Here is a 27,541-nt window from a genome sequence, read left to right as displayed (position 1 = left end):
AATTTTGAAATCTTAAATTTGAAATTACTAGAATATATATTTAATATATAGTATTTTTTAATTTTTAAATTATATCAAAATTAATATTTATTTTTTTTAATTTTTCAAAAATAAATAGTAAATATCTATATTTAACTATCAAATTTAAAAAAATATTGTAATCCTAAAGTGACTTTCAATTTGATGAAGTGAAAATATAGAAATTAAATATTAAAATTTAAAAAATAAAAGAACATAGCTGTCAATTTTAATATACTTTAGAGATGTAAAAGTAATTGTCCAAAGATTTTATGTACAATCCAAATGCCAGCTAAGGTATCAAAAAGTTAAAAAAATAAAAGAGGCATAATTAAAGTTCTAACCTTTCTCTGCTAATTAATTGATGAGAGAAATCTTATCAACTTGACATCAAGAATTTCATCTGAACATTGCTGTCGATGATGGTTTTGAAGCAATTACATCCATTTTGCGAAATAAATGATCGTTCTCAAGAAGGTTCATGCCATTGCCAATACCTAACCAGGAATTTTATAATGGATTCCTCATTGTTTCAGATCTGACTTCTTTCTTCTCAACCAAACAGAATTCAAAAAGAGTCTTATTTAAATCATCCCCAAGTAGAAAAGGATTCTAGTAAGGGTTATCTTTTTTTTTTTTTTTGAAATGAGTAAGGGTTATCATATTTAAATATCACAAATAACAAGATGCGAACAAAAAGGACCAAATTTTAATGTTTGGGGAGTGGGAAAAGGAAATGGAAAAGATGATGTGCATGTCAAGGACTTCCATTTAGATAGCGGATTGAAGCTTTCTGAGATCAGTATAATGTTAGGAGTGTGGGAAAAGGAAATGGAAAAGCAAAATGAAAATGAATGCATTTGATTCTTAGTTTTATTGGAAAAAACTTCAGATACAAGTCGGTTTCAGTTCTTGTAATAATCTTTATTATGTTACCACATTCCTAAATCCCCATGCTTATCCATGGAGCCTGGCAATGGCAACTTCCTACAAGTAATGTACACAATAAGAAAATGGGGATGTAACCTTTTCTCGGATACAATGATCACTAAGAAAATGCTATGCTACCATACCCCACACCTCAACCAATCGCCAAGATAAAGACCATGTTCATAATCTGCACCAATGTTTATTCAAATTTACATATTGGCACCCTTAAATCTTTCATTCTGTGGAAGCAACACCACTCATTTGCATCTTCAGGCTGCCCATCAATCGAACTACTGTTTTAGACCAGCATTGCAAATGAAGTTTTGGGATTGTGGTGTCTTTGAAAGCTGGAGATGAGAAAAAGGTTCTATAAAGAAATATTGATTGCCTAAACAGGGGAAGCAATCATACCTTCTAGGAGCAATGTCATTCAAATTCCTCCTGTTGGTAGGATGGAATGGGTACTCCTGACTCTTCTGTCAGCCCTTTGTAAGCATTTTGCAACCTTTGAGTCACGGGACCCACTTGACCATCGCCAATTTCACGTCCATCAATCTTTACGACCTGTCAACAAGATGTTTATAAAGTATGCATTACTCATTAGAAGATGGAAAAACCTTTCTTTTCTTTTCTTTTCTTTTCCAAATTGATCAGATGACGGATGATTATGATCTGACATGGACAGGAAACCCGAGTATTCAGTGCCACTCAATTTATTTTAACCAAGCCTACCCACTTGCTCAGGCCAGGCTAGGCCAAGCTTGAATCGTTTTGGACTGTCCCATAATTGTCAAAGACTACCCCAACTGAGTATACATAATTAAAAACATAAATGCAAATGTTCCTTATGTCAGTCATTTGAGAGCAGGCCAGGCTGGGTCAATCCAAGGGACAAAAATCCCTGCCTAAGCTAGGACCTTTTTAAGGCCGGCCTGTGATGTTCCCCTAAACTATGATCAAATCTACTTCAAACCAATAGAATTTACTTCTAGTGTGCCATTAAGATTGCGAATTTTGTACAACTGAAAATAGATACTCACTGGAGTAAGCTCTCCCATGGTTCCTGTTGTCCAGACCTGCATGACATAGTTAACAAATAGATGAAAAAGATTCACAACTTGTTACGGAGTAACAGTGTTACAATTTTTTTGGTTAACGACCATCTAATAATTCTGGGGGAATATATCAGTGATGCCATGAATACCTCATCTGCAGTATGGAATTCTGAGAGACTGATTCTTCGCTCCTCTAGGACAAAACCCTCCTTTACCACTAGATCCATAACCTACAATCTTACAAAATAATTGGTCATATTTCTACTAGATTAAAATAATGTCATACAAGAACATGCAAAGAATGAGCTTAATACAGTCAACCAAAAAGAAATTAAAAGATCAACCTTATGAAATCAAGCATAAGGCAAATATGGCTTCAACTATATCAGGCAACACGAGTATTACTGTACTCTTATTTTTTTATGGCAGTAATACCCTTCAATTTCTCACCCTTATCTATATCTCAATGGTTGCTACCACCTCAATTTTTATAGAATAATACTAATTTTTAGGATGCATTTTTTTTAGTGCAATTGAGGTTAGAAGTTACTCATGCAATGTGTTACCCTCCATTAACTATGTATATGTTAAAGTTAACTTTTAACTCAGTTAACCATTCACCTCAGTTGCAAACCTAGAAGGGAAACATGAATGTGTGTATTAAGCTCATTCTTTGGATATAAAAGTGAGAATAGGGGCAGAAGAGGAAGGATATAAAAGAATTTCAATTATTAATAACGGCCGTCACTTCGCGGTCGATGACAACCATTAACGTTACTCGAGCTACTGTATGCTTTCTGGAAGCAAACCTTTTGTTATTTGTTAAATGAGTTATGAACGTGAAAATAAATAATAAAGTGGAATATGAGTTCTTAAAGAGTTTCTTTTATATATATACATATACATTATTTCCAATAAAAATTTAGTCATTGGCTGTTTGTGCCAACAAGAGATACAATCAATAAATACCCATGATTTCTAAGTACAGAATAAATATTAAGACTAATAAGGAAGTTCCTGCAACTTACAGTAGCTCGAGTAATTCCAGGAAGGCAATAATCAGCATGAGGTGTAAGAACCCGGCCTTTCTTCACTAGAAACTATAGAAAAGGGACACTGATGAGTATTCCTTCAATCAAAAGTAGAACCAGAAAAACAAATGCACGTAAAAAACTTTTTCTTTTTTCCTTCTCAATGACGGGGTAGAACTGCTAGCTACATGGCACTGCCATGACTTGGTTGGTGCCTGCTGGAACAGAAATCATACTGTTGTATAATACTGCCAAGTGGGATCTAGTATTTACATTCCTATAAAAACACTTTGTGCATCATGCATCAAGCTGATTATGTCATGAATAATTCATAACTGTCCACACTCCACAATAAAATTTTGTATCTCTTTTCTAACATAAAAGAAGACATTTGATAACTAAGGTGAATGCTAAAATTTGGATCAAATACTGAGGGACACACCTCAGAACAATTTCAGTGGTCCATCCAAGTGATTGGATGACAGGAAACAAACACTTGTTCATATTCATGCAGGTCAGGCATCGGAAACTGTAACAGAAGTTTAGACTTACAATATTTGTAGCATTTGTTTCAGACACATAGCCATCCTTGTCCAGCATAATTGCATCACCTGCATCTGCATTATTCCCTTCTATCTGCAGCAGCCAAATGAGAAATACAGAGTCATGGCAATTGGCAGGTCTGCCACCATGATATTTAAAATAATATAAACTACCCACAAAAATTGTACAGTTGACACAACCAAACATGATGTGTTATCTTAGCCCTATAGCAAATAAAACCACTTGCACATCACATATATATTTGGAAAATTACCTAGTCAGTATGGCTGTAAGCATAATTATGAAACCGTAAGATAACAAATTAAGCATTAAACATGAGGGAAAAGTGTAATATAAGTAAAGCTTCTTAAGTTGCGGAATACCTTAGCTAGAATGTTATTGAGGAGGTTATTGTGATGAATCTTTGAATCCAAATTCTGTAAAGAATAAAAAGGTCAAAAGAAGGTAAGCTGAGTGTAAGACATAAATCAAAGTAGCTCTAAAAAATTTGAAAAAAAAAAAGTTATACATTGAACTAGTCACTGTAACTGCATATTCTTTTACTGCCACATTAAGATATAGAGAAGCTATGACAGTTTACAGTTACTTGTTTGAGAGATAATAAATAAACAAGAGCATTAAGACCAAAGATGTTACATTTGGTGAATTACGCCGAGTTGTGGCAGTCACCAGAGTTATGCCATGGCTGTTGTCATAGACAGGTGGTTTCCATTCAGGAAGCACTGCAATTCAATAATATAACAAGAGATCAAAAGAAAGCTACCGAACCATGAGAAAAAAAAACTTGCTAACACAACACCTACCCACTGCAGCAGCCCCCGCCCCCCCCCCCCCCCCACCCAAAGCAAGAGATGAAGTGAAGAGATTATATTTAATCAAGAAAACATAATACGATAACTTTCCCATTTTAGACAGGCCACCACATCAACATCCACATGTTCTAGTAACAACTTCAATAAAGTGCACAAAAGCATGACTCTGTGGTGTTATTGCTACATGGCATTGAAAACTAGGAATTAGCCTTACCGATTAAAGTGCATCCATAAAGATTAAATGCTGGGCTCATGCCTGAAGTCACCTGAGGAGAGAAAAAAGGGGAAAAATAAGCAAGCGAAGAAATGCAATGCTAAACATTCGTGAGAATAAAGAGCTCACCATTTCAAAAGAATAGGTTCTTATTAACACACATATAACACAATTATTAAAACAGCCATCTAAGATTTCCATTAAGAAAGTCTCTTCATATGTGCTAGACTGCTAGGTTTAAGAATGGAACAGGCAACGCCAGTGCGAGTTAGGCTTTGCATTCCCACCCCATTAGGAATGCATAGTAGGAGAAGGACTAGAAAAGTTATCACCATCTAAAGTGTTTATTCTTATTACTTCTACAATTTATGCTTAAGTAAAAAAATTTTCGTACATTAATAAAAAATTCTATTTTATGTACTATAAATAAATGATATATGTGATGTACATTAAATTAAGATTGAATAGATTAGTTAATATTTTTTTTAAGGAAAATATATACAGTAGGTATACATCCTATTATAAATTCATATTCTTTAGTTAAAATTTATAATGCAAAAATTATTTTTGAAGGTTGGTAATAAATCAAGATAAACCTATACCCATGTCTCATGAGAGGATGGACATTTCACCACAGGCACAAGGTAGAAAGGATAAGACCTGATGAGGCGGGATGAATTGCCATAACTAGTCTGATTTAGTTATGGTTAGTTCAAAATTAAACAAAGAGGAAAAAGAGGCTTTTTACTATTCTATCTAGGTCGGAAGTCTATTCTTTTTTGCATCAATTTCTCACTTCTGTATTCCATAATCAGTCAAGTCCATCCTTCATGTTTCACATGGGATCAAGAATCTGTTTTTCACATCTTAAGAGATGAAGTTCATGATTTGAGTTACTCCACTCTAGAAGTAATTGGCATCTGGCAACATGCATTCCTCTGTACTTTATGCCTATTATTTGCTGAAATTTCAATAGTCTTCATCCCTTTGGTGGCACAGAGTTCTTATAATAGAAATAACCAAATAATGAAAAATTTTGCATGCATTGAAAATTTTCCAATGATTAGAATGAGGGAACAGAAAGAGATGGCAAACCTTCTTTCCACGTGTAAGGGATAATCGGATGTGTGCATTATCAAACATTCCATTCCTAATTAGAGTTATGAAGATGGCTTTTTTAACCTGCAATTAGTGCAAAAGCTCCACAGATGAACTCCTGTCTGCAAACTTGCAAAAGAAACAAACAACTCTACATACTCAAGCCAACAACCACGAATTAGTTCATCAGAGAAGCAGAAGAGGAGAGGAGAGGAATCTGTTGTTGATTGCTACTGTAATAGCTCTTTTGTCTTTATCTGACAACTAAAAAACAAAATCTTCAAACCCTAACCTCTTCACGAGTTGGAACATTTTTGAAAGCTAGAGCCTTTGCTGAGTCAAACAACCTGCAGGTAAAATTAATCGACATCAGGTGTCAAAGATGAAAAATATTATTCTCCAGCCAACAACAACACAATCACACTAAGGGGACATGAAATGGTAAATGAAGAATCTCTGAAAAGCTGTTAAATTTGAAAGTTAAAAGAAAAGAAAAAAAATGTAGTTTTAGGAGAAGAAATAAAGGTTATGGAACTCAAGTTCTGTCAAATAAGACAGAAGGTACTTTTGAAACAAATGACAGGCATCAAAAAGTGGGAACATATTGTTGATAACAAATGAAGAAATAGTCAAGAAGAGAAAATAAACAATTAGGATTATATTCTGTTAGTAATCAGTTGCATGCAGACCTCAGTGACACTTGTACTCAATTACAGTATGTGCAATTCTGCACAGTATTTTATCCAACATCAACTTATATGCAGTGCAATAATTCAACAACTTAGGTGATACTCAAATTTGGTGAACACCATAGCGCAACATTTTCAATTAAAGTTAGTTTGGCCCCCAACCCATATGAACAATGAGCTAGCAATTGCTAAAAGTTTGACCAGTCTTCAACTAACCTATCCAAATGCTCATCAAGTTTAAATATCTTCCTGTTGTAAACTCGAAGGCCCTCCCAGACTGAATCACCACCTTGGACAACCGAGTCAAACACAGAAACCTGATAGAAGTCACAAGAAGCACACTGAAAATGACACTTCATGAACAGAGGAGCCATATTTTTCCTATAATCACATACCTTAGCACTTTCACGGGGTAGAATCTCATCTCCAACCCATGCCAACAGCTTTTCATTTGCAGGAATTGGAATATCTGGAGGAGGTAATGGACTCTTCAAAAGGCCTGTCATCTGTCTTACATGCCGCCTAAGCATATTGTACAAAGGTATACTTTTCTCCAACAAGTCATATAAAGAAAATGGAAATGGCTGAAAATGAAATAAGGGCATAACTAATACAAGTAATCAGGGAGATAAAATATATATATAAAAAAAAAGACAGGCAGGATTATTTTTTTTCATATTTAAAAGAAACAAGAGTATCTACAAATCTATTCAGTCAAAATGTCTTGCAAACTATGTGAATGCTTTGAAGAACACATAAGCTGCCACTAATTCCATAGAAAGTGTGCAATGATCTTTCACGCTAATTTTGGGGAAGATGTTTCTTTTAAAGTAATCACTTTGTTTGGACGGAAGTTATTTAAGCGGAGTAAAATATTTGGAGGTTTTAAAACCTTCAAAGTCTTCACTAAGGTTTTGAAACCTTACCTGAAATTAAAAAACCTCCCTTTGCCCTATCCAAATGCATTGTTATGGAGCACATGAGCACCACTATCTAATCCTTGGCTTCCCCTTCCCCATTTCCCCAAAGTATCCAACTTGGAAAAAGAAAAAAGGGATAACTGCAAAAAAGCTGTACTTTTCAATTTTTTTACATTCTACCCTATACTAAAAAAATTATCAATTAAACCCTAAAATTTTCCTTGTATGGATGGATGGCAAAAAGGACTGAAAGAGCAATGTCCAACAAACTTTTCTTTGTGATGATAGCATGATATGCAGATTTGCAAGAATATGATTATAACACTAGAATATACAGATTGACTCCCTGTATTCACTGAAACAGGAGTTGGTACATAATGTTTGTGTTGCATTGAAATATAAGGCACAAACTGCACACCTGAGGATACTTTCTTGCTTGATTGAAGCCTGTTGATTGATGTACACTTTTGTACCACCATGGAGCCCAGACACCATCTATTGGTTTTGGACCAGCTTCCCATCTAACAATATATGGATCAAAACTTGTCATGACCACAATAGAACGGTCCAAATTTTGATAGAAGAGAATAGGTCAGAAATAAGAGCCCATGAGAATAAGTGTGTTGTGTGCACATAGGGCACTAATTAGGCACGTTAAAATTTATAAAATATCAACCTCAAATAAAAGATAGTTCCAAAGGAAGACAAATGTTAGGCAAGAACAAGGACAAACCGGAAGTTGGATGGGGTACATATTGTTTTAGGATTTATAAAATAAATTTTCTTGTGAATGCAATCAATCAAGACAAGGCTTTCTGATTCTGAGTTATACTAAATTATCTTCTATATCCTTCTATGCAAACAAAGCAACAATTTTTTAAACAGCGAAAGTGGAAACAGCCTTCAAACCTGAGCATTGCATCATCAAAAGGAATTTCCAAGTCTTTACAAAGGCCACGCAAAGTACCCTGCATTGTTGAGGTTAACAATTATAATTGCAAAATCTAGACAATAAACATTGGTAGTTTCAGAAAGAAAAAATGACAGTATCTTATAGAGACAATTGGAGATCTCTTAACAATTGATAAGGTGTAATCCTACCTTAACACAGACTTATACCAGCTAAAACGAGTAAGATACCAAAATAACGTTAGCAACCAAGTCTATAGCTTCAAAAGTTCAATGAATGTTAACAATAGGTGAACAGGAGATCTAATATTCCAAGCTAGGACTCAAAATAAGGAAATGACTACATATATTGTACTCTTGAATTAAAGTCAGTATCATACCTGCCCATTTCAAAGTGTTAAGCTGGTGCTATTGTAATGTTAAGAAAATGGACTTAGGCTAACTCAACCTAAAAGCTAGCTCAATGAGGAGGATATCTCAAGTCTTCATAAGGGGGCACATTACCCATGTGCCAAACCATTATGGGATATTTAACACAGTCTCCTCACGTCCAAGATTAATAGTTGGAGCTGAAATACTTATAGGAGGTCCAACATTGATCAAGGAGATTCTAATATCATGATAAGAAAATGAACATAGGTCTAATTTACTCACAAAAGCTACCTCAAGGGAGAGGAAAAAGATTGACCAAGTCTTTATGAGGAGCACATAACAAACATATCTAACAAATGTGGGATATTTAAAAGTAGTAATGCTACAAGGACATTGCCTTAAAATTCATCCATTCAAGCTTTAAATTTTACTGTATTTGTCCATTCATTGTTCTTATGTGCTTCATTTGTGAATATACAAGACGTATGTTTGATAATTAGGTTCCGGCAACACATATATAAAGTTGATGCTTCATTAGAGGAATTACGACTATCTTGTTAAATGTAAGTTTTGTTGTTTTAAGAGAACAGGAAAGTAATTCAAAGATAAGAGAAAACCATTGACCTAGAATGATGATGTGAGAATCACTATGGATGTACTGCTTAAAAATAATCACGAGAACAAAAAATTAATCATTCTCTTATTGTACACAAAGAGGTGTATCAGAGCAAATCATGTATACGTAGAAGATTATAACCTCAGGATCTTGTTGAAGGTCCGCTGCATCAACAACAGCTGGGGGCTTTCCCATCTGAGAGAGGTCACTGTATATGGAGACCAATTCTGCCAAACCTAATTCAAGAAAGGATGGGGGCACAACCTTTCGAAATGATGGCTGGAAAGTGCAGAAAAACGAAGTATTAAAATACAGGTCAGTCAGTGACATCAGAGATAACTAAATACAAAACATCACAAAATGCAGGCTGTTTATGTCATTATTCTCACAGGAGAGAAGGTGGGTGGGGATAAGGTCTTGATCTTTACGCTATAAAAGATATCAACATTGAGGCCCACAGCCACTGCTTTTAGACTGGAAACCCATTTCACATGCAGACTGATGGATACGGATGGATGCAGTGGTGACAAACATTTCACATGTAGACTCACACATCAGGATGAATGCAGTGGTAGTATATCAAGTCTTATGTTCTTGCCCAATTTGTCGATTTAAGACTGATAAGTAAGGATTAATTATGTTATCTTACCAATATATCAAGTGGATTGCGTATCAATATAAAGTGCTTTCCTTTCTTCATTAAATCATTGGGCAGACCAGGTAACCGTTGCTTTGCTATATGCTGCAGACATAGAAAGGCAATAGTTTTCATCATTAATCATTTTTATGCTGTTGAGTTTAAGTGAAACAGCTTATGTGTTACCTTACAAAACCGATACTTCTTTTCTCCTGGTCCAAAAATAACCTCATTTACAACCTTATTTGGATCAGATTCCTATTCCCAGTGAGAAAACCCAATTTCAGCCTCAAAAATAATACGAAAACATGAGGAATAATAAAAGCATATAGCAAAAGAAAGGAACTCATGAATGTAGAAGATATTGGATACCGTAAATCAACTATCCAACGGCAATGAAACTGATAATGTAATTCCGACAGAAAAATGAAAGTCAGTGAGGATCGTTCTAGTTCAACCAAAAAAAAAAAAACATAGAGCTCTTTCTTGTTGTATCATATAAATAGGACACCCGTAACTAACACCCCCCCCCCCATCCTGTTTCGATTCTTAGCACTAGGAAGTAGGAATACAATGCATAGTTGACAATACTCCAACAAATGCAAACCAAACAACCCCACAAGCAACAATCTATTTCTATGTAAAGGACCAAAAAATATCCCTATTTTCTGCTTCACGATAGAATATAAGACGTTAGATGAACAAAGAAAAAAAATTGCAACAGTGATAAATAACCTTCTAGGATGAGAGAAATGGAAGATGATACCATTTTGGAGAGAACCTCATCCCTGTAGGGCCTCTCAGCACCTGTAACCTTTAGAAAAGTTGCATATAGAGGTTCATCAAGCACTTCCATGTCATCCCTCTTAATGCAGCAGAAAACAAAAGCACAAAATTAGGAAATACTCACTGAGAAAAATGAAAAGAAACTGAAAATCCAAGTGGGTCATCAAATTTGTAATAGATTGAACTGGGAATTGTAACGAATAAGGAAATAATCAGAAAAATGAAACAAAGAAATAGAAGGAGACCTGAGCAAAAGAGTACATGATAGAGGTACTGAGGGATCTTGGAGCAGACCATGAGTGGATGACCTCGACCTCTCCTTGTGTTTGGCCTCCCATTTCCGAAAGATTCTTGAATAGCGTTCTCTGTGCTGTGGATTGAGAGTGGTGTTGATTAATAATAGAGATGTTTAGTGGAGATCTATACAGCATAAAAAATAGCTCTGCACATAAGCATCGCTGTGGGAATATTTACTTATTAGGAAAAATTACTTTTTAGTCCCTAAGTTTAACGTAATTAATACTTTTGTCTCTCTATTTTGGTGATCCAGCACTTAAGTCCCTCACTTTCTCTTCCGTCCAAATTCGTAGTCCTTCCGTCCATTTAAACCGTTTAGTCAAAGAGTCAAAGGTGAGAGGTGATAATTTTTTCCAAAAATACCTTCTTTCAATGTAAAATCTCTATTTTTTTTTTCTCTTTCATGTTTTCTCCGGTTGTAGAAAGGTAGGAAGAAGAAGAAGAAAAAAAAGAAGAAGAAAGAAGAAGAAGAAGAAAGAAGAAGAAGAAGTTGCAGAAAGGGTAGGAAGAAGAGGGTAGGAAGAAGAAGAAAAAGAGGAGGCATTTGGGTTTGGATTTTGTGATTTTGAAATAGCGGGTTAATTTTGTCAATTCACGTATCCCAAACGGCTATTTTGGACGGAAGGACTACGAATTTGGACAGAAAATAAAGTGAGGGACTTAAATGTTGGATCGCCAAAATAGAGGGACATAAATGTTAATTACGTTAAATTATAGGGACTAAAAAATAATTTTTCTTGTTTGGGACACGTGAATTGATAAAATTAACCTGCTATTTCAAAATCACAAAACCCAAATGCCTCTTCTTCTTCTTATTCTTCTTACCTTTTCTCAACTTCTTTTTCTTCTTCTTCTTCTTTTTCTTCTTCCTATCCTTTCCGCAACTTCTTCTTCTTATTCTTTCTTCTTCTTATTCTTTCTTCTTCTTCTTCTTTCTTCTTCTTCTTCCTACCCTTTCTGCAACTTCTTCTTCCTCCTACCCTTTCTGCAACTTCTTCTTCTTCCTCTCCTTTCTGCAACTTCTTTTTCTTCCTACCCTTTCTGCAATCGAAGAAACATAAAAGAGAAAAAAAAATAGGGATTTCACATTGAGAGAAGGGTATTTTTAAAAAAAATTATCACCTCTCACCTTTGACTCTTTGACCAAACTGTTTAAATGGACGGAAGGACTACAAATTTGGACGGAAGAGAAAATGAGGGACTTAAATGTTGGGTCGCTAAAATAGAGGGACATAAGTGTTAATTACGTTAAACTTCAAAGACTAAAAAATAATTTTCCCTACTTATTATTATATAAATTAGGATAATCCCTGTCACCTTAAATTACACTTTAATTTTTTTTATCCGAATTTATTTTTATATTTTTAAAATTAAATATTTAAATTTCACTTCCATCTAATTAAAACTTTATTCTTCTATAATTTTATTAGTCAATAAATTTTAAATCTTTCTATGTATAAAATATTTTATATTATATAAATTATATTTTAATTTTTAAATTTTAATATAATTAATATATTAATTTTTATATTTTTAAAATTAAATTTTATATTTTTAAAATTAAATTTTATATTTTTTTGCATTCAATCCATCCAAAATTACATTGTTTCATTAATTATAAATATTAGTTCAAAATTAAAATAGGTTGTTAAATTTTTAAAAGTATAATTTTTTTAAAATATTTTTTATAATAACCAACTTATATGATTATAAATATTTTTTTAAAAATTTTAAAATTATAAAGTACTATGGTATTTCAATGAATTAAATTAAATAATAAAAGTGTTAAAATTTAATTAAATATAATAATTTAGATATGAATTAATAGAGATTTAAGTATTTAAAATAAAAAAATTAAAATGGTTAAATTTTAATAGATAAAAAAAATTGGATGAAACTCTAATTCAGAATGATAAAAATATTTTCATATTTTTAATTATAAGAAATAAATGAAAAAATTGAAATTTAAATAAATTGATTAGAGAGAAATTTAGGTATTTAATTTTAAAAATATAAAAGCAGATCTATTAATTATATTAAAATTTAAAAATAAACATATAATTTATCTATTCAAAATTAGTAAAAATATTTTTAAATTTTTATCGATAAAAATAAATAGAAAAACTTTTTATTTGGATATATTGATTATAGAAAAATTTTAATTTTTAATTTAAAAAATATAATAATTAATTTGTTAATTATATTAAAATTTAGAAATTTATTAATTCACCTCCATAATTTTAAATTTAATATTTTAAAATTTAACTAATTAATAAAAATAATTTATAATAATAAAATGCGAATAATTTGTTTAAAAAATTAAAAATTAAATTAAAAATGATATTTATAAAATAATAATATAAGTACAGCTGGGCACTCCACTGGTAAAATAATATATCTCATTCTTTATAATTTGAAAAGAAAAAGCCAAAATTCCATTTTAACCCCTTTTTTTTTTTTTTTTTTTTTGAACAATGCAAATTGGAATGGCATTTAAAAGGCCAAAACGCTCAGTGCAAGAGGAGTTAAAAAGATGTATCCCAAGAAAAAAAACTCACGAGACTAAATCTACAGAATAACTCAGCCACAACCCGCAATTCAAACCAACAGAAAACCTATAACGAAACCCGCGCAAAATGATCCACAGAAACCCTACCCACCACATGCCAGAGTTCTAGCCGCCACCACCGATAAACCCAACACAGCAAAAAAATCATCGCCACTGTCATCAACAACGAGCAATAGCAAATCGACCAATGGTGACCTTCAGAGACTGTAGAAAACAACAGAACGGTCATGCATGCAGCAGCTAAAGCACATAAATCTGTACCTAGAAATAGAGAAAACGGATCCAAAAGAAAATCTCACGATGGCAAGTGTCAAATCGAACCCAACAACCACAATGCAGCTATAAAAAAACCCAAAACCTCACCTTCCAATTGCCGCCGAAGAGTATAAGACCTCTCTCTCCTATGGAAAAAATAAAAAACTTTGCTTGATATGTTTACATAATTAATTAATTAAATATAATACATATTTTATAATATTATAAATTTTTTAATATAAATTATTAATAAAATATAATTACAGAAATTATCAATCAAACTATAAAACTAAATAAATTTAAAAATTATTTAAAACAATAATAATCGAACTTTGAGTAAATTCAAAGAGTAATTTTCTTAAATACCCTAAACATCACTAATCAATTGTAGTTCTTATTTGCCTGTGACAATAAACAAACGTATACTTGATCTGTCATATGATTGCATGTATGGAAGCAACTCCAATGGTCTTTGAGTTTCAGTTATGTCTGCGATCGCAAGATTAGCCTGCTCTGCAAGTTGGACAAAATAACTGAAGGTTTCAATGTTGCGAATCACCGACGCAATATAAGCCACAGGTCCTTGCTTTACTCCATTATTTGCAGAACCATTTTGAAGTCCATCAACTCCACCAATATCAATTTGACAGCCAATTTGATCTGCTTTACTTCCATCTAAATCACAGGCAATGGAAGCTTCCCCATCATCAATATCATTGGCTTCGACATTTATGCAATTACAATGTATGAATGAGCCCTGGCAACTGTACTTTACAGTTTGAGAATCAGAGCACTCTTTTTTTGTGTTCAAGAGAAGGGCAAGTGCTTGAACAAGATATGGGAGGCATGCCGGATCATAAATTATATCCGCACCCAAACTGTAAATTGACAAACAAGGTAAATGGCAATGGATTAGTAGGGTCCTTAACTCCTGATCAAAGACAATATATTAAGGTGTAAGTCACATAAGAAATTAAGACACTGCATTAAATACTGAAGAGTCTGTTAAACGTTATTGTTGAAAAATAATTTTTGGAAAACCCCACTTTTGGTATGTTGAAAAAAGATATTTAAGTTGTAAGCCGTTCAGGAGTTTGTATGACCAAAAATGTAATCAAATTTTAATATAAAAATGCTTTTAAAAGCTATACTTATATATTTAGGCTTCAATGCCAAACAAAATGAAAAAGTAAATTGGCATATAAGCACAGTACTCACACAATCTCAGGCATGAACTCCTGAAGCTCATTCTTTGTGGCAGATTCCCAAGGCAGATGAATGCAATTCACCTGAGATTTATTATCCATTTCAGCTTTTGCCTGCTTGCTGTATGCTTCTTTACTATAGTCATTGCTTGGTTCTAATATTTTTTTTTATTAATTTCCATTGCATTCGAAGAAAATAACTTACAAAATCTGAGCCATTGCTTGGTTCAGTTTCACTTCATTAGATGAGTTCCACAAAATAAAACAAGCAGATACACAATGATATACTCAAGCCAGTTGCTTAAATAAGAACAAAAAGATGAGGAACCAACGAGGCTGTGATCACTGAATGAATTTCTCTCTCATGCATACAACTCATAAGAATTCCTCAAGTTATTCTACTATCTTACTATTATGGCATTCCAACATCTTAATTTGAAAAAAATAAATAAAAAATACTGTTTAAATGGAACATAATGATCCAAACAATTAAATGGCGGGGACCTTCTGTAACTTAAATTACAAGGGGGAGAACTTGAATACTAACCATATTTAGATCTTGCACAGATCTTTCTGGCTTGCCAGTATCAGCCCTCAACTGGTTTAACTCCAAATTGAGCTTCATGTTAGCTAAAGTTGACAAGTCACCATCACTTAATATAACCTGCATCAAAGGCACAGATTTTTCATGTTCATTCTTCGTTATATTAGTTCATAACAATAGTGGAGGAAAAACTATGTGATTCCCACATCTTGCCAAGGGATCCCTTGGGCAGATATTTCATGGATTTAATTAAATCCTATTCTTTACCTAGTGCAGGATTCTGGTGCATATTTGGCAGGATATACTGGGGAGTAATGCAATTTAATCAAATGAAAACTCCATAGAATAAAACTTGCCTTTCATTACATCATATAAGTTTTATTACTACTTCCAGCGCATATTTGGTAGGATATAATGGCAAGTAAAGACATAAAATTTCTTTTCATTACATCATATAGGTTTTATTACTACAAATCTACAATATATGCAATTACTACCTACCAAAAGATGGAGAACAAAAAAAGAAAAATAAGAAATAAACACCAGAATAAATTTCTTTAGCTTATTTCTTTAATTAGAAGAGGCATAAAAATAAAAGACTAATAAGCCTCACATTCTAATTCATAGTTAATCCAAAGCAAGCACACAAAATCATAGCTAGGGCTGAGCACAGTTCGGTCCAATCCAGGGATTTGAAAATCTGCAAAACCATCCCAAAAATTGGAGATTTTCACAGTGAAACCTTCAGAACCATATCATAATATAAAAACTGTCTCATATTGTCCCAAAAATTTGGGACAATTCAGTTTGGAGATTTCAGGGTTCAGGGATTTGGCAATGTATATTGGTTAGGGAGAGGTTAAAGCGAGTTGTTTCTAGAGGGTAAGGTTGCAACATTGTATAAATTAAAAGGCTAAAATTATTTAACTTTAATTAAAACTACACCTTTGCAAACAAATGAATGGGAAAAAAATTGCTGGTTAATCTAATTAGGTTTTATTATTTATAGGATAATATGATATACATAATTTTAGCCTCACACCACGCCAAGCCACCAAATCGCGTTGCGTCTCACACCACGGTTCCCTCATGTGAAGCCGCCACCGCATCCTCTCCACTGCCGCGGCCAGCCATGGTAGCACCATCCACCGACAACGAGCTCCCTACCCACGCCACTCACTGTCACCGACAAAATTAGATAAACGTCGAAACCACCAAAAATAAATTTCTGCTTAAAAACAAAACTTGTAATAATAGTATACAGAGTCGATCTCACAGAGACAGATAAGTAAATTAATTCTATTGATAAATAAAAATATAATAAAATGGGGGAGATTTGGAATGTAGAGAAATAAATAAAATCAATTCAAAGAAAGAAATAATTAAATTAAAGAGGAAGAATCAAGATGAGAAACATTCGGTCAAAGGAATAATTCTAGTTTAAGTTTTTGTTGATCATAAATATAAAATAATCTCAATTTAATTATTGATAAACCCGTTATAGATATCAAATACACTTCAGGTATCCAATCCTTTCTTAAATTTTAAACTAATTAAGAGACGCTCGTTAAATAGCTCTAACTTTTGGACAACCGTAGGAGACGCTTCTAGAAATTAATCCAATTATTGCATTAAAAGGAATTGATTCTAACTAACAACGCGAACCGCTAGGTTCATTTAAACTATTTTATACTATTCATTAGGAAGGCCTTACGCAACCTAATTCACTACTTATTTCAGTTTAACTAAAAAATTACGGATTTAATTCACCTGAATAGCAATATATCATTCTAGTAATTGAGCAATGACGCCTCAATGTAACAACCAATAAAATAATAGTAAGCAATAAACACAAGAATTATATAAATACCAAGAATAATTGAGAAAACAATAAAATCATATAAATTTTACAACCAATTGAATTGATACTTCAATTATCTTTTAACTAAAAAGAAGAAACTTAATCACACATGTGAATGGCTAAGAATGGGAGATAAAAGATGAGATCCGAAATACATCAGAATGTCCTCTTTTTATAGTGCTAAGAGTCCTAATTTGACCTAAATACAAAGTAGCTAAAATTAAAGTTGAGTACATCTTGACAAATGAGAGTTATTTATCTATTTCTCGGATTTGAAACTGGACTTTGTTCATCAAGTGTGTTATGCTCATAATGTAGTCCATAACGCAGTTCGTCTGTATAACTCTGTTCCTTATCCTTCTATAAATTTGGTTGTGACCATGTTTGATCTCAAAATGTAGAGTCCAAATTGGATTTTACACTTGTTATTCTCCAATTCTACCAAGGTAACAAAATTTAAACAAATCAACTAGTTTTAAATGAAATCAAACTCAATATCTAAGTATTTTATAATATTAAAACTATATAATTGTACATATTATCAATTCCCTACACTTAGATTAGGCTTGTCCTCAAGTATGTACTCATTAATCAGAAAAGACTCGCAGAAACTACCCATAATCAATGGCTCACAAAGTTAACTTAACCTACTTCAAGCAACCAGCATATCATAGCGAAATCTCATCAATATATACAAATCATCAAAAACATACCAACACAATCTTCAAAACTGAAATGCAGCAAATTCATTCTTAATATGTGACCATGCAATTAAGTTCAATCAAATTCTTAAGTTAATGCATAAAAAAATATATACCCAACCACCCAAGAAAGTCTCTTAAAGTTATAATTTTCACCAAGTAACCCAGAAATTAAGTTTTTATTTATTTTAGTATTTTTACTTTTATGGTCTTGGTGATTTTTTTCAGCTCCTATGAGAGTATACTCTCCTAACACTGATTTTCTCCATTTACAAGGAACATTCCTTGCTTAAGGGGAATGGGCCCAAACTATCCGAACCAACCGGTGATGGTAAACTATTTTATTAATGGTATGTTTTGAACTATTGACGGCTCCTATGGGGTATAATTCACCCAATCACTAGCTTTCTCCATTCACAAGGGACATCCCTTGCTTATGGAGAACAAATGCTGTACCATTTGAACCAGCTAATGTTGGTAAACCACTTAAAAATTTTATTTATTGTTATTATTTTTTTAACTGAAAGTTTAGTTCCCTAGAATAGTGTTAAGACTACTGCAATAGGTTAGTAGAGTTTCAAAATACATTATTGGTCTTTTATCAAGCAATATCAATTTACTTAAACACAAGTTTGCACATTTCAACTCATAAAGAAAAATGCTAGAATCTCCTAATAATTTGAATAAAAAAAAAAGATAATATCATTTGTGCTAGCTACATAAAATAATTTAAATTAACTCTGAAAATCATTTTTTTTAAAGAGCATAAACAAATCAAATAGAACAACAAAAAAATAATTAAAACTAAAAACAAATGAACAATATATATATGGACAGACTCTACCCCACACTTGGATCACAATGTCCTCAATGTGATAAAAAATACAAGATAACTAAAGCAGGTATATGTTCAGCTTTCTCCCACTTGAATCACAATAAAAAGCAAGAAAAGAGTTTAGAATATGACCCGAAAGGATGTCATGGCAGCCTACTACCGTTGTCGATGTTGAGAACGAATTGTAGCTCACATGTCGCTTACGTTGTTCGCTAGGCATGCTAAATTAGTAGCAACACGCTCCAAGATATAGATATTTTCGAAGCAACTCTCCATCTGATTAATTCTGGTGTTGAGAGCTTGAAAAGCTTGTTGGGCATCAAATGGAGGATTAACCATAGATGGGGCAAGGGTGACAAGAGTCGTGCGTACATCACCTCCTCTTTTGAACACTCAGTCGGGTCGCGGGACAATGGGGCCTAAAGGACAGAGAAAACACAGCACCATTTTTGCATAGTAGACCCATTTCATCGAGACTATTAAATCTAAGGGTAACATGTCACAAGTTTTATGCAAATTATTATTAAGTCAATTAATCCTTCATGTAAAGCAATATGGGTGACTATGTGTCCTAGATTTAAGGATCTAGGACTACTAACACCAGTGCATATCTATGAAGCCATAAAACAACCCAAATTTACCCTCAATCATGCACCATAAAAAAAAATCAGTCTTAGATAGAATTTCGGGAGAACCCTTCCTTCCTAAGAAAGAATATGCAAGCAGACGATGCAAATAGACCAGTGCAGGTGAATGTAACTCTGAATCACTAGATTTTGCAGGATTAAAAGATACTGGTGGTTGGTGTGTGAGTAGTTCATGCACTGCCTGTGGGTTAAAATCATCGCCTATGTCAGTGTATGCATGCAAATAAGCTTCTGAGTGTGCAAATTCATCATCAATTAACCCAAGTACCATATTGAACTAAATGAGTGAATATGCAAATATTTGACCCAGTAATCTAAATTTATCAATCCGAGCAGTATCTATTGTGTACTCAGTCAGTCAATCAGCAGAGGTGAAATAAAATTCCTAAATAAGTTTATAGTAGATGGGGCAGTTAATGGCAAAAAAATTATCCCAACCAATATTCGCAATTAACACATTCACATTTAAATGTAATTCCTGTATGATAGGATCATGTAAGACTTTTCCTTGCACAATAGGAAGAGTTGTAAATAAGACATACCTGACTTTTTCTTTTCAATTTATAAAACGAAGATTACCGTTTAACTGTGATGGAGGTGGAGGTAGGTGATGCCTACCCCTCCCAACGTGTCGTACAGAAGCATTTACCACGGCGGGATTAGCGACTAGAGAGGCAAGAGAATGATCTTCTGAAGAAATAGAGGTGGAGTGATGCAACCCGTCAGAAATATGCTCATCGTTGATGGTGGCTGAGGGGGATAGACCGGCGGAGGTGGAGACTGTCGCGGAGGTGGCACTTAGTCACTGATCATCTTAGCCTGCTGCCATTATTGGTTGAAGAAACTGCACAACTTAATGATGACTTCCCAGAGGAATACCTATTCTCTGCCTTAGAGCAAGTTCCATGGTACGCAGATATAGTTAATTATTTGGTCTCTAGACCAAAACTGAATGAGAAAAGATCAAACATGATTTCAAGTATTATACTTGGGATGAACCTATCTACTATAAACTTATTTAGGAATTTTATTCCACCTTCTCTGCTGATTCACTGACTAAGTGCACACTAGATACTCCTAGGGTTGTAAATTTAGATTACTAGGTCAAAGATTTGCATATTCACTCATTGAGTTCAATATGGTACTTGGGTTAATTCATGATGAATCTACACACTCAGAAGCTTATTTGCATGCATACACTGACATATGCGATGACTTTAACCCACAGGCAGTGCATGAACTACTCACACACCAACCACCAGCATCTTTTAATCCTGCAAAATCTAGTTATTCATATTTACATTCACCTACACTGGTCTATTTGCATTTGTAAAACAAAGGTTATGTGATTGAGGTGGAGGTAGGTGATGCCTACCCCTCCCAACGTGTGTCCGTGTATCAGCAACAGAAGCATTTACCACGGCGGGATTAGCGACCGGAGAGGCAAGAGAATGATCTTCTGAAGAAATAGAGGTGGAGTGATGCAACCCGTCAGAAATATGCTCACCGTTGATGGTGGCTGAGGGGGATGGACCGGCGGAGGTGGAGACTGCCGCAGTGGTGGCACTTAGTCACTGATCATCTTAGCCGGCTGCCATTATTGGTTGAAGAAACTGCACCACTTAATGATGACTTCCCAGATGAATACCTATTCTCTACCTTAGAGCAAGTTCCATGGTACGCAGATATAGTTAATTATTTGGTCTTTAGATCCTTACCCGATGATTTAACCAGAACTGAATGAGAAAAGATCAAACATGATTCCAAGTATTATACTTGGGATGAACCTATCTACTATGAACTTATTTAAGAATTTTATTCCACCTTCTCTGCTGATTCACTGACTGAATGCGCACTAGATATTGCTGGGGTTGCTAAATTTAGATTACTAGGTCAAAAATTTGCATATTCACTCATTGAGTTCAATATGGTACTTAGCTTAATTCATGATGAATCTGCACACTCAGAAGCTTATTTGCATGCATACACTGACATATGCGATAACTTTAACCCACAGGCAATGCATGAACTACTCACACACCAACCACTAGCATCTTTTAATCCTGCAAAATCTAGTGATTCATATTTACATTCACCTGCACTGGTCTATTTGCATTTGTAAAACCAAGGTTATCGTTTAACTGTGATTGAGGTGGAGGTAGGTGATGCCTACCCCTCCCAACGTGTGTCCGTGTATCAGCAACAGAAGCATTTACCACGGCGGGATTAGCGATTGGAGAGGCAAGAGAATGATCTTCTGAAGAAATAGAGGTGGAGTGATGCAACCCGTAAGAAATATGCTCAATGTTGATGGTGGCTGAGGGGGATGGACCGGCGGAGGTGGAGAATGCCGCAGTGGTGGCACTTAGTCACTGATCATCTTAGCCAGCTGCCATTATTGGTTGAAGAAACTACACCACTTAATGATGACTTCCCAAATGAATACCTATTCTCTACCTTAGAGCAAGTTCCATGGTACGCAGATATAGTTAATTATTTGGTCTCTAGATCCTTACCCGATGATTTAACCAGAACTGAATGAGAAAAGATCAAACATGATTCCAAGTATTATACTTGGGATGAACCTATCTACTATGAACTTATTTAGGAATTTTATTCCACCTTCTCTGCTGATTCACTGACTGAATGCGCACTAGATATTGCTGGGGTTGCTAAATTTAGATTACTAGGTCAAAAATTTGTATATTCACTCATTGAGTTCAATATGGTACTTGGTTAATTCATGATGAATCTGCACACTCAGAAGCTTATTTGCATGCATACACTGACATATGCGATGACTTTAACCCACAGGCAATGCATGAACTACTCACACACCAACCACTAGCATCTTTTAATCCTGCAAAATCTAGTGATTCATATGCACTGGTCTATTTGCATCGTCTGCTTGCATATTCTTTCTCAGAAAGGAAGGATTCTCCCGAAATCCTATCTAAGACTGAATTATTTTTTTATGGTGCATGATTGAGGGTAAAAGGGTCAATTTGGGTTGTTTTATGGCTTCACAAATACGCACTGGTGTTAGTCGTCGTAGATCCTTAAATCTATCACACATCGTCACCCATATTGCTTTACATGAAGGATTAATTGACTTAACAAACAATAATTTGCATAAAGCTTGTGACATGTCACCCTTAGATTTAATGAGTCTCGATGAAATGAGTCTACTATGCAAAAATGGTGCTGTGTTTTCTCTTTGTCCTCCAGATCCCATTGTCCCGTGACCCGACTGAGTGTTCAAAAAAGGAGGTGTTGTATGCACGGCTCTTGTCACCCTTGCCCTATCTATGGCTAATCCTCCATTTGATGCCCAGCAAGCTTTTCAAGCCCTCAACACCAAAATCGATCAGATGTAGAGTCGCTTTGAAAATATCTTGGAGCGTGTTGCTACTCATTTAGCACGCCTAGCGAACAACATCAACGACATGCAGACTACAATTCGTTCTCAACACCAGCAGCGGTAGTAGGCGGTCGTGACATCCTTCCGGGTCATATTCTAAACTCTCTTGTTGCTTTTTATTGTGATAAAGTGTAGGGGAAAAGCTGAACATATACCTGCTTTAGTTGTCTTATAATTTTTTTATCACATTGAAGACATTGTGATCCAAGTATGGGGGAGAGTCCGTCCATATATATGTTGTTCATTTGTTTTTAGTTTTAATTTTTTTTTTGTTCTATTTGATTTATTTATTCTCTTAAAAAGAAGATTTTCAGAGTTCATTTAAATTATTTTAGGTAGCTAGCACAAATGATATTCTCTTATCTTTTTATGCAAATTATTAGGAGATTCTAGCACTTTTCTTTATTAGTTAAAATGTGCAAACTTGTATTCAATTAAATTGATATTGCTTGATAAAAGCCCAATAGTGCATTTTGAAACTATACTTTAACCTACTGCAGTAAACACTATCATATGAAACTAAGCTTTCAGTTAAAAAAATAAAAATAATAATAATAAATAAAATTTTTGAGTGGTTTACCAACATTGGTCGATTCAAATGATACGGCATTTGTTCCCCTTAAGCAAGGGATATTCCTTGTGAATGGAGAAAGCTAGTGATTGGGAGAATTATATCCTGTAGATCCCGTCAATAGTTCAAAACATACCACTAACAATATGGTTTACCACCATCAGTTGGTTTGAGTGGTTTGGACATATTCCCCTTAAGCAAGGAATGTCCCTTGTGAATAGAGAAAACTAGTGTTGGGAGAGTATACCCTCATAGGAGCCGAAAAAAAATCTCGAACCAAAAACATAAAATTAAAAATAAAAATAAAAATGCTAAAATAAATAAAAACTAGATTATTGGGTTCCTTGGTGAAAATTATAACTCTAAGAGACTTTCTTGGGTGGTTGGGTATAAGTTTCTTTATGCACTAACTTAAGAATTTGATTGAATTTAATTGCATGGTCACATATTAATAATAAGTTTGCTGCACTTCAGTTTTGAAAATTGTTAGTATTTCTTTGATGATTTGTATACATTGATGAGATTTTGCTGCGATATGCTAGTTGCTTGAAGTGCAGTTAACTTTGAGAGCCATTGATTATAGATAGCTTCTGTGAGTCTTTTATGATTAATGAGTACATACTTAAGGACAAGTCTGATCTAAGTGTGAGGGAATTAATAATATGTACAATTATGTAATTTTAATATTCTAAAATACTTAGATATTGAGTTTGATTTCGATTAAAATAGGTTGATTCGTTTAAATTTTGTTATTTTGGTAAGATTGGAGAATAACAAGAGAAAAATTCAATTTGAACTCTACATTCTGAAGTCAAGCATGGTCACAATCAAATTCATACAAGGACAAGGAACAGAATCATACTTAAACTCTAATTTCCAGATGAACTATGTTATAGACTACATTATGGACATAACATACTTGATGAAAAGAATCCAATTTCAAATCTGTAAAACAAACAGATAATTCTCATCTGCCAAGATGAACTCAGCTTTAATTTTAGCTAGTTGTATTTAGGTTAAATTAGGACTCTTAGCACTATAGAAAGATGACATTCTAATATATCTAGGATCTCATCTCATCTTTTATCTCTCATTCTTAGTCAAGAACATGTGTGGCTAAATTTTTTCTTTTCAGTTAAAAGATAATTAAAGTTTCAGTTCAATTGGTTGAGATTTATATGATTCTATTGTTTTCTCAATTATTCTTGATATTTATATTATTCTTATATTTATTGCTTACTATTATTCTATTGTTATTGCATTAAGGCGCCATTGTTCAATTGATAGAATGATATATTGCTATTCAGATTAATTAAATCTGTAATTGTTTAGTTAAACTGAAATAAGCAGTGAATTAGATTGCGTAAGGCCTTCCCAAGGAATAGTATAATCTAACTTAAATAAACCCAACGTCCCGCGTTTGTTAATTAGAATCAGGTCCTTTTAATTCTTAATGCAATAATTAGATTAAATCCTAGGAGCATCTCCTACGGTTATCCAAGAGTTAGAGCTAGTTAACGAGCGTCTCTTAACTAATTAAAATCTAAGAAAGGATTGGATAGTGAAGCGTCTCCGATATCTATAACTGGTTTATCAATAATTAAATTGAGATCTATAATCAAACAACAAAAACTGAAACTAAAATTATTCCTTTAACTGAATGTTTCTCATCTTGATTCTTCCTCTTCAATTTAATTTTCCTCTTCAATTTAATTGCTTCTTTTTTTTAATTGATTTTATTTATCTCTCTACATTCAAAACCTCCTCCATTTTATTTTATTTTATTTTTTGTTCATTCAATAGAATTAATTTACTTACCGGTCTCTGTGGGATCGACCCTACTTATTATTATCACAAATTTTTTGGTGGTTTTGACGCCCATTAGAACATGAATATGAATGAAGGCTACTGTGAAAGAACCTTCCAATAATTCATATTCATATGACTAAGGCTGCTGGTAAAGAAAAAAAAAGTTAATCCGAAGATTCCTGCTGTGAAGAGAAAAGTAACAGTCGTGCCTGTAACGGCTATTACAAAAACAAAACTTTATCACTGTTATTTCAAGGCCTTAACATCCCCGGGCCCCTTAAAACCTGTAAATAATGGCCATTAATATTATGTTATGTAACGGTTGTTATTTAAAACCATGATCTCGACCCCACGACCCTATCCATGTTGCACAACAAATTTTGAAAAGGACCATACACCCAATTGATAATCCACCAAAATGGGGGGAAAATATTATGTCTTGGAATATTTGGAAGAAACACAATTCTTTTCAATGAAACCATCACATACCTTGGAAGCTTTTACATGGGAAAGACAAATTCCAACCAAACCAACACCACAACCAACCTGCATTCATTTTTATGAAAGAAGAAAAGTAAAGCGTAGAAGAGAACTCCCACTCTGTGCACGAAAAAAGGAAAACGACTCCAATATTTTTCTTCAAATGTTTGAATTAAAAGGTCAAGTCAGATGGTAATAGGAGGGAAAAAATTATATTTAATGAATAAATTTATAAGCCATACTTTAGTATTCAAATAGCAAATATCTTTGACAGTGTAAATTACCTCAAAACATGTTTTTCCAGAGAATATGTGAGGAAAAGAAAGTACAAACTCTGACAAATATAGACTTGAGGGCCAAACAGCACACCTGTATAAACCAAGCCAATAGCAATACGTTGGTGCAATTTAAAACACACACACACACACACACACAGAACAGAAATTCTTTTTACACCATATCTATTATAAATTAGAAGAATGCCCTTACTGGGTAACAAATGCAAAGTCTTAGTTCTGAATTTTAAACTTAACTTAATAATCCAATGCCCAACAAGGACATCATCCATATGAAAGAAATAAAGAAATGAAGCATACCCAGTATCTCCTTCAAGCATATTGAGTGAACAATATAGTGAAACCATCAACTTTCTTGACACAGGACAACTTGGAGATCCAGAACAACCTACAATTGCCATCATCAATTAATCAAGAGATGATGTTAATAACCATAAATATCCCGTCCACCAACATCACAGGATAGTATTTATTACCATGAGGAAAAAGAAAAGAGATGCATTTGCAGACCCTTGTGTTTACTTTGGCTGAAATATCATCCTATCAACACAGCAACCTAATCGATTATAATTCAAAAACTGAAGCATTGATCAATGCAGTAACAAATGCTTATTCAAGCAGAAACTAAGCTTTACCTTCAATGAAGTCATGTAATAACCATACTGTTCATATAGTTCTTCCAACACGGTGCTATGACTTGATTCAATCTCAAAAATAAGCTTCTTTATGAAATTCTTCAAGTAAGGGGCATTACCTTTTCCAACCTGCAATATTCACACAACTGAACCAAGCTTTGTGATCATGAAACGCCAAAATTCGTAAAAGTTCCAACTTGAGTGCCCCAAAAAATTTTTCCTACTACTAATATCTTCCCTCCAATTCAAGTCATTATGGTAGATAATGAATACTTACTGCTTCGCTTATACAGTAGTCCCAAATAAATCTCTGCACTCTCTCTGTAACCAAACCTCCACATGCTCTACATTTCAATAAGTCCAACATATAGAAAAAAAAAAAAAACAAATATATCCCATCAGCATCAATTTCTTAGCCACTGCAAACAATTATACGCAAATATACACAAAAACGAAGCTGGCGTGAATTCAGAATATGATAAAACACTTCGAGGCAGTGATCGTTAAGACCACGGTACATTTGCAGGTCGGTGCAAGGCAAGTTGATGCTAAAATGAACCATGGGACTGAAATTACCTTGCCATTGATATTAAGCAATCCGTCGGCTCCATTGCGAGGAATGCAGAGACCAAGTGAAGGCCCGGAGGGACTGTCGGATCGAGCTTTGAGTTCGCCATGGCCGTAGCAGAGTTTAGGGTTTTGGCCGCTTTGGAGGGTTTTAGACCTAAGATGAAGTTTTGCACGGACGATTTGAATCAGTAATT

The 27,541-nt window shown here is 33.9% G+C and overlaps 1 protein-coding gene across 1 annotated transcript; it reads right to left on the bottom strand.

The window, feature by feature from the left end:
- Positions 1–863: 863 nt before the first annotated feature.
- LOC110623639 (branched-chain-amino-acid aminotransferase-like protein 1) lies at positions 864–27,541 on the bottom strand. The gene is given in 29 exon segments (XM_021768639.2): positions 864–1,512; positions 1,989–2,024; positions 2,153–2,233; positions 3,032–3,103; positions 3,587–3,670; positions 3,961–4,014; positions 4,235–4,320; positions 4,625–4,676; positions 5,720–5,806; positions 6,015–6,069; positions 6,628–6,728; positions 6,807–6,995; positions 7,750–7,852; positions 8,241–8,299; positions 9,370–9,507; positions 9,878–9,970; positions 10,052–10,123; positions 10,632–10,730; positions 10,897–10,982; positions 14,151–14,650; positions 14,991–15,061; positions 15,525–15,641; positions 25,856–25,912; positions 26,131–26,215; positions 26,443–26,530; positions 26,619–26,682; positions 26,778–26,906; positions 27,055–27,121; positions 27,354–27,541. Coding segments are annotated over 29 exon segments (2,964 nt in total). The 5' UTR covers positions 27,455–27,541; the 3' UTR covers positions 864–1,374.

This window comes from Manihot esculenta, chromosome 9 (assembly GCF_001659605.2).
Source record: "Manihot esculenta cultivar AM560-2 chromosome 9, M.esculenta_v8, whole genome shotgun sequence".
Taxonomy (NCBI): Eukaryota; Viridiplantae; Streptophyta; class Magnoliopsida; order Malpighiales; family Euphorbiaceae; genus Manihot; species Manihot esculenta.
This window is presented reverse-complemented; position numbering and strand designations above follow the sequence as displayed.